The sequence below is a fragment of the Aotus nancymaae genome, unplaced genomic scaffold (genome assembly GCF_030222135.1).
Source record: "Aotus nancymaae isolate 86718 unplaced genomic scaffold, 86718_ANA_hifiasm-v0.15.2.pri h1tg000036l, whole genome shotgun sequence".
Taxonomy (NCBI): Eukaryota; Metazoa; Chordata; class Mammalia; order Primates; family Aotidae; genus Aotus; species Aotus nancymaae.
In genome coordinates this window covers 91,045,223-91,053,726 of record NW_026988450.1, presented here as the reverse complement: position 1 = coordinate 91,053,726, position 8,504 = coordinate 91,045,223, and the positions used below count along the sequence as shown (strand labels likewise).

Below are 8,504 nucleotides of genomic sequence, written 5' to 3'. Positions count from 1 at the left end.
TCCCTTCTCCATGCCTCCAACCTCCTTCTGCTGCGGGAGGCTGAACTCACTTGACTTGCTGAGCCTGGCGCAGGAGAAAGGGCAGAGCACAGGGAAGGGGCTTCCTCCGAGCCAGGCAGGCAGCTGGCTGTGGCTCAGGGGCCTCCTGCTCCTCCCCCAGCACCCCCTGGGCTGTACCACAGATGACACCAGGACCCTCGACAGTTTCTCCCCGCAAGGGCAGCCACACACAGAGCAGGAAGCGTGGGGGACATGTGTATTTATTCGAGGCACCAAAGCAGCAGGACTCCAATGTGGGGCTGGGCTGGCTGGATTTGGGGCAGGGGCCTAGACCTGGAAGCGGTGGAACCCCACCCCCAAAAGGCTGCCCTTGAAGGGCGGGGGACTGTGCCAGGACTGGGGGTTATAGGGGCCTGGGGCTCTGCAGGCTGCTGGCACCCCTCCCTCCCCAAACACAGGCCCCAGAAACTGCCACGTGCTCACACCTGCACAGCACACCCACGTACCCCCACGGGCGCACAGCCTCCCTGGGGCCCTCTCAGTGTGTCCACGGGACTTGGTCCTGATGCCAGACCCTAAGACTCCAGGGGACCCTCATCCCTTCCACAGTCCCCCAAGGAAGGTCACATCATCGACCCCAGAAGTGAGGGCAGGTGGCCCCACCTGGGGCAGAGGCAGGGCTGGGGTAGGTGGAGGTGCAGGGGGTGGGCCTGACCTGGGACCAAGGGCACGAATCAGGCACGTGAGGAGTCAGGGGCTCTCATACCCTTGTGGGATCCAGAAAGGGCTGGGCTTTCCTTCCTGAGCTAGGGGGCCGGGGACAGGGTCTGGGCGGTCAGGGGCCGAAACGCAGCAGGGCAGGGCACAGGCTCAGCAGCAGTCCGGCTCCCAGCAGGGTGGCGCTGGCCCGCAGCCCGCCGTCGGCCGCGCTGAAATTGCACAGGAAACCCTGGCAGCAGCGGATGCCCATGGAAGCTATGCCAGTATTGATGTTTCCTGGGAGGGGACAGGCCGGGGAACAGGACTTGCTCAGGGTGTGGCCAAATGTGACGATCTTTCCTGCAAGGGAAGAGAGGCTGTGAGGGGAGACAGGCGGCCGCAGGCAGTGGCAATGGCCTCTGCGGATAAGGCGGGGAGGAAGGCGCCGTCTGCGGCCTGGTGCTCACCGATGCCGGCGGACGCGGTCACCGTCAGGCAGTAGTTGTCCTGGTCGGAGCAGATGGTGGGCTTCAGGCAGTACAGATTGCTCTTCTGGTTTAGGCAGGTGAAGCACATCAGTGAGCCGGCTGTGGAAGGACACACCTGTCTCAGGGACGCCTCCAGGGTCCCTCCAAGGCCTCACCCCAGTGGACATTTACTGAGAAATTATTGCATACCAGGCCCTGGGCTAGAGACAGAGCAAGGACAGTGACACCCTTCCTGGCCCTGGAGCAGCTCCAGTGACACGCAAACCCACAGTGAGACAGCGTGGCCAGGTGGGTGAGCCCTCCGCTGGGAGCTGCCTGGAAGGACCCCTGGGGCGTCTGCTCAGGGGAGAAGGGAGGAGAGGGAGCTGAGCAGGGCACAGGCGGACAAAGGTCTGGGGTCCCCGAGGGCACCTCACCTCGCTCAACACCCAGAAGGACAGCCAGCAGCACCAGCAAGGTCTTCATTCTGGAGAGAGTGGCGGTCCTGCCTAGGCTCCCAAGCCAGAGTACCCCGTCCTGCTCTGGAGAGACACAGCTGGTCAGGGGCCAGGGGGGCCTCGCTCCTCCTCAGGACCACGCACCCCCATGTTGTAGACGAGGACGCAGACAGCAGAGGGGGTGGGGACCTGCCAGCGCAGAGCCAGCGCTCAGGGCTTCCCTGCTGGCTCCTGACCCACCCCTCATTCAGTGCAGCCATGTTCTAGGTTACAGCCCTCCCCAAGCCTGGCGGGAGGGGGCCGCCAGGTGACGAGGAACCTCACCGGGCTTCTCGCAATCACAGAAAAGGAGGCAGAGTGAGTGGCCTCTGCCAAGGGCTCTGGCTGATCAGTCATAATATTAGCTAGTCTGGGGCTGGGTGTCAGGTCTCCATGTGCAAGCCTGGAGCCTGAAAGTCTGAAGTCCTGCTTGCCTCGGCTGAGCATCCCCCACCTGCATTCGCCATTGTCCCTAATCACCCAGCCGGAGCTGGCCCAGCCGAGGTTGCCCGGACAAGCCCCTCACCCCACCCGGCCATCTTAACTGCTGTTATGATAATGTGAATACTCCCGGCCCCACCCTGCCATCTTAACTACTCTGATCCCACCCGCCATTGTAACTGAACTTATGGTAATGTACACTCCCTGCCCCTACCCCCACCACTGTAACTGATCTTACTCTGTAACTTTCCACTGCCCACCCCAAACCTATAAAGCCAACTCCTATCCCACTGCCCTTTGCTAACGCCCTTTTCGGCCTTAGCCCACCTGCACCCAGGTGAATAAACAGCCATGTTGCTCACACAAAGCCTGTTTGGGGGGGTCTCTTCATTCAAAGACGTGTTTTTCAACAGTTGGGACAGTGGCTCACGCCTGTAATCTCCATGCTATGTGAGGCCATGGCAGGAGGATCACATGAGGCCAGGGGTTTGAGACCAGCTCGGGCAACATATAAGACCCCCTGTTTCTGCAAAAAATAGAAAAATAAGCTGGGTATGGTGGTACGTGCCTGTGGTCAGCTACGTGGGAGGCTGAGGTGGGACGCTCTCTTGAGCCAAGGAGTTCAAGGCTGCAGTGAACTATGATCATGCCACTGCACTGCAGCCTGGGCAACAGAGTGAGACCGTCTCAAAAAAAAAGATACACACACATATATATATAAACACACACACACACCCCCATATGTGTATTTTCCTGTGTATATTAGCTAATCTGTATCTAGAACTTTCCATGAGGCGGCTCAGTGTCTTGAGCCCAGGCAGCCCCCTGACATGAAGTGTGGGTAACCCCCCTTCTGGGCACTGAGGAAGGAGAGCTAAGCAGACCCCCGGCACAATCAGTGCCTGAAGAATAACCTACTGCTCATTTATGTCCTTTTATATAATCCTCGTATATTGTGAAAACCTGCTTTCTGCCAGTTATAACTAACTGTCTTTCTCACACTAAACGCTGTTCAGGCTTTAGCTTCCTGAGCCGGACAGACTCCACGTTAGCTTCTTCATTTTAGTTATTTTCCCACCATTGAGTGTGTAACTGTAGCATGCAGCTGGGGCAGGCTGACCCTGGGCGCCTCCAGGAATGCGTTTGCTGATAAGAGGCCGAGTTAATTAGTACCAGCAGAGCCTGGGAATGCAGGTGCCGTCCGCGCCCAGACCCCCCATTATCTGTAAGTCTATGTCTTTCATGACGGCTTTCCCCCCGCACCTGGAACTGTTTTATTTCTCAGTACGAGTTTATCTTTTAACGTTTTGCTTACTCTGCTTTTGTGAAAAATTGGCTTCAGCTAGGTTCCCCCTCCCTTTTAAAACTAGGGTATAAAAGACCGCCTAACTTTTTCTTAGGGGCCGAGAGAATGTTGGGCATTAGCCACTCTCGGTGGCCGGCATGATAAAGGACTCATAATTGAATCTCAGAGCGTGGCGCATTCCTTGACTCGCTGGGGTACAACAACATAATCGTATCTTAGTTTGTGGTTGGAGGAGTGTCAAGAGCGGACATGGTGCACAGCATGAACTAGGGAAAAACAGCCACACCGGGGTAAGAATCAACGGCTCGGGCGGTAGTGCCCCTGCCTGAAAGGGCATGCGCTACACGGCAGACCGGCCCAGGCGGCAGCATTTAGCATCATGGAAAGCTGGTATAATCGCACCTCGGTGGCTGTATACTCTGTCAGCTCTCTGGCTACTGTGCTGACTCAAGGCATCCTCCTATAGAAAGCCTTAGAAGCTCCTGCCCCTGGATGAGAGATGTGGCACACTGCACACTGCCCATCTCCTAGCCTCGGGGACCTAATGGGGATGGGCCCCTTGTTTATTACTCACGTGATTGTCTTGACCCTATCACTATCCTTAAGATGACCTCACTCACTACCCTTCCCCTCAACATAAACCCAATAAATACAGACGTGCCTGGACGCCCGGGGCCTCGCCTGACTCCGCTGGTGAGCGCGTTGGCCCTGAGCCCAGCTGCTCTCATCAGTCCTTTGCTGAGTTGTCTCCTTATTTCTCGGATCCAGCACCCCAGCACAGTGATAGGGGACACCCCACGACCCTAGTAGGGCTGGACCCTGCAATGGAGATCTGGGACTGGGTGGGGGCATGACCCAGGGAAAGCACTCCCCGTTCCAAATGTGACTCGGTACTGAGGCCAGCAGGAAGGAGCCACGTGGGTCTGAGTACTGCCCCTCGGCCTCTGCACAGGACCCTCCCTTGGCCAGGGGCCCACGGCACTGTTGGGGAAAGAATCTGAACAAGCCCAGCTGGGGTCGTGATTCTCTATTTCGTGAGTGCCTGGTGTTGGAGGGGGAGGCTGCTGCCTTCTGCCAGGGACAGCCGTGGGCAGAGGAGGGGGAGGGACATTTTGGGGCCTGAGGAGCTAGTGCTGGGCATTGGGGGAATAGGGAAAAGAAGATACCTCAGAGAACAGATCTGGAGAGGGCCCGGCAGAGGCTTTAAGAGAAGAGCGGCAGGTGAGGCCCCTGAGCCCTGGACCGCCATCCTGGGGTGTGAGTGTGAGCCCCAGATGGCCAAGAACAGTGCCAAGTCCTGCTGGGGCATCCCCACCTCCAGGGAGGAGTCTGAGGAGGATGGATCTCCAATTTCTCCCCCCAGAAGTGAGGTTCTGGTGTGGGGGAACCTGAGCTGTCTCTGAGGAAGTCCTGGCATGCAGGGCCACAAACAGGTCCAGCTGGTGCCACCACCTGCCCACTGGGTGGCACCCAACCCACCGGGCCAAGAGGCTCAGCTAAGGCACCGGTGGGAGTGGAAGGCAGTTAGGAAGGCTGGCTGGGCCAGGGAGCCCCGAGGGAGCCGGCAGACCGTGGCGGGCGCCCCTGGGGCCCAGGCTGCAGGCTCATCCCCAGGCTCAGGGAAGTCTGCCCCTGGAGCCAGGTATCTAAGAGCTGCCCAGCCAGCCAGAGGCGGGAGCCTCTCCTGTGTCCCAGAATGGGGAGGGGCCCAGCGGTCCCCCCCAGAAGGGCTCCTAGGACCTCACCGCAGGCACCACCGGTGCCAGAACAGGAAGCGGCCGTGAGTTCCTGCGCCCCGGGGTGATCCGCGGGGGCGTGAGTCCTCCCCTTCCGGCCAGGAGCTCCGCGAGACCCCCTGCCCCCTCCCGGAGTCCGCGAGGCTGTCCCTGCCGGCCCACGTCGGGGGCCAGGGGCGTCTGGAGTTGGGCGATGGGCCCGGGTGGTCGCGCAGCCCTGGGCCGGCCGGGAGGCTTCTGGCGGCAGCCTCCGCCCGCTCCCGCCCCAGATCTTTGGAAAAATTCGGGGAGGCCTGGAGGGGATGGGAGGAGAAGCCCAGTTCCCCGGGGTCGGGCCCGCCCGCAGCCGCCAGCCCCTCTCCTGCGCCTGCCCGCGCCCCTCCCGCCCGCCCCGGCCCCCGCACGGAGCACCGCAGCCGAGGCCGCCGGTCCGAGCGCGTGCGGGCAGGTGACGGGGGCCCTGGACTCACCGCCGGTGGACGCAAGCGCCTGCAGCCTCTCTGAGCTCCCGGAGCCTCGCGCGCTCTGAACGCTGCTGGACCCGCGACTCCCAGGAAGCCCGCGCGGCTCGGGGGCGGGGCGGGGCGGGGCCTCCGGGAGGGGGCGGGGTTGGGCCCGCGGTGGGCGTCCCCAGCGTCCCCCGGCCTGCCCCGGCTCCGGGGGACTGATGGGGAGGACGAAGCCCAGAGAGGGGCTGAGACCATCCCCAAGCCCCCCAGTAAGGTGGCGCCTGAGCCACGGCCAGGCCCGGCCTCCTTCCACCCGGCCCTGCTGTGCGCGCGGCGGGGCAGACCTGGCGAGGCCGGGCAGGGGACCAGGTCGGGGGGACAGTCGCTGACACCTGGACTTGCGGCCAGTCCTGGTTGTGGTCGGGGCCGGAGGCCCACGGGTGAGCAGACGTGTTTGGGCTGTGAGCCTCGGAGAGGCTGTGCTGGTTGGGGGTCTCGCCTGCAGAGTGGGGCTCGGGAGGGGAGGACGCCGGCACCCCCGCAGCCTGGGCTTCCTGAGGTCATCCTGTCCCTGCTCCCGCCCCAGGCTGGGCTGTTCCTTGAACATCCCCCAGGCGAGATGGGGGAGACCGGCAAGGGTCGGGAGGTGGTGGGTTTTGGCTTCTGCCAGGGCACTGGTTTGACCAGGACATCCCGGCGGTATCAGCCTCCAGTCCATCTTGGCAGGCTGGGGCGCCTTCTAGGCAGACGGCCCTTCCCTGGTCTGGCCTGACCGGCTTGTGGGTGCCTCTTCTACCGCCAGGCCCTCTCTGAGGGCTTGCGGGCCCTGGGGCTCTGCCATCTGTCTGTTTTCCAGTTGACAGTGCATTTCCTTTCTGGGTGACAGTGAAGGCGAGTTTCAGGCAGGGGGCTTCTGAACCCCACACGGGGGGCGCGGGGAGGGTGTGGGGGGATGTTGGAGGGGGAGGGTGTGGGGAGATGCGAGAGAGGGCAGGTGGCCAGGTGGCCAGGAGAGGGCTGGGGCGAGGAGACACCTGTCACACCTCGTCTCAAATCTAGGGGTGCCTTCAGTGTGGCTGCGTTTGTTTTGCATGAGTGAGTGTGGTGCGTGTGTGTATGGAGGCTGAGGCTGGGACTCTGTGTCACGAGATGTCCTGACTGTGGTATGATGGCGTCGTGGGTGGGGCTTCCATAGCTTTGGGGGCTATGCCCCAGCTGTCTCTGGGGACAGGAGGCATCCAGTAGGCTGTGGCCTGAGGGGTCCCCACCTCTGAGTCTTACGGGGCACAGGCTGGGCTATCTGTTTCCGTCCTGGGAGCATTTTTTCTTGTGCCTGTCCTGAACTTTAGGCTGGCCCTGAATGGGGAGCTCAGAGCTCTTCCTGACTGTCAGGGAGTTCCAGCCCCACCCCACCCTCCCACACCTGGAAGAAAATTGGGTACATTTCTGTCCTGACGGGCGCACACGTCCCACTTGCGTTCTCTTTTGATTCCAGAGTATCCTCCCCTCTGGAATGCTGGTGGTGAGGGCACGGGGTTCCGTCTGTGCAGCCAGCACCTGGGGCCATCCCTGCCATGGCAGGGGCTCAGTAAGAATTGTGGGATGAGAGCATGGGTGGGCTTTACCCTCTTCAGGACAGGACTCTCGGATTAGAAAACAAGCTGCATTAGGAGGGGGGCTGTTTGGAAAAAACTCTCGAATCATTTTTTCCTGTCTCTCACCCAACACAACACAGAAGACTCCCAAGACTGCTGGGGCCAAATGTGGGGTGTGGGTGTTTCCCCACCCTGAGCGAGCCATGAGTTCTGCGGCAGACACGGGCCGGGTGTCCTCCAACACCATTTCAACACAGCACCTGGAGATAGCGTCAGGTCCCACAGGGTGAGGGCTCAGCCCCAAGACACCTCCCCACCCGCACACCGGCCGAGAGGCCCAGCCTCTAGCGCTTTTCACCGGCTGGTTCCACAGTGAGGTTCCTCCTGGTGTTAGAGGAACCCCTGCTTACCAGGCCTCTGGTTTAATGGAGCATGACCAGAGTGACTCCATCCTGAAGTGGGTAGGAGGCACTCACAGGCACCTGTAAGGTTAATGCTTATGGTCTAAGAATAGCCACGCCTCAAGCTGGCCACCAATTATAATTACAGAACATTTATGGCCATATGGGGCATCTCCCAGCAAGCCTGCAGACTGTCCAGATGTCCCGAGAGCGCAGCCCACTCTGCTCAGAGATCATGTCAATGAGCAGGCTGAGGCTGGAGGATGAACCGCACTGATGGAACCCACAGCCCCTGTCTTTAGTGAGCACATCTGCACGTTCCAGGTATAACCGTAGCTCCCACTAACAGACAACGGGCGCACCTCCTGCTGCTTTCTAAGCACGCCCCCCTCTGTGACGCAGTCATTTCTAATAAACCTGCTTCTCTCACTGTGCTCTGCGGCTCACCCCAAATTCCTTCCTGCTCCACACCCAAGAACTCGCCCTTAGTGTCTGGATCGGGACCCTCTTTTCCAGCAATACTGCAACCCCTCCCCGTTGTGCATTCAACTGATTTGCAGGAGTGGCTTGGGGAACTCGGGGAAGCACATTTGCAGTGAATTATAAAGGGGCACAGATGAAGAGGCACTGGGTGAGGTTCCGGGAAGGGCCCTGCCAGGAACCCGTGTGCTCAGCATTCCTTCCCCCAGGACACAGCATGGATCCGCTGTGAAGGTGGCTCTTCTGGCCGGTGATCAGAAAGAGGGGGAGGATGAGTCCTGCCTTCGGGCAGGTGAAAGGGGAGAGGAGATGTCAGAGAGATTCCTTTTCTGCCCATAACTGTAACAAGGGCCGAGGGAGTCACAAGCCGGGGCTGGACCAACGTCAACTCTCTAACCCCACACCACGCCCTCCTCCTCACACAGCAGCCCTC

At 60.6% G+C, this 8,504-nt stretch overlaps 1 protein-coding gene across 3 annotated transcripts; it reads right to left on the bottom strand.

Annotated features, from left to right (window-relative positions):
• Positions 1-244: 244 nt before the first annotated feature.
• Positions 245-5,702, bottom strand: LY6E (lymphocyte antigen 6 family member E). Of its 3 annotated transcripts, none has more exons than XM_021675995.2 (4): positions 5,617-5,702; positions 1,604-1,708; positions 1,167-1,286; positions 245-1,059 (listed from the first exon to the last, which is right to left on the bottom strand). In XM_021675995.2, the coding sequence occupies exons 2-4, from the start codon at positions 1,650-1,652 to the stop codon at positions 836-838; spliced, it is 393 nt and encodes a 130-aa protein (XP_021531670.1). In that variant the 5' UTR covers positions 1,653-1,708; positions 5,617-5,702; the 3' UTR covers positions 245-835. The 3 variants fall into 3 exon arrangements, with proteins under 3 accessions (XP_021531670.1, XP_021531671.1, XP_064240741.1); XM_021675996.2 differs by having other exon boundaries at positions 1,604-1,703; positions 5,617-5,697; XM_064384671.1 differs by lacking the exon at positions 5,617-5,702 and adding an exon at positions 2,467-4,808.
• Between the last annotated feature and the right edge of the window lie 2,802 nt (positions 5,703-8,504).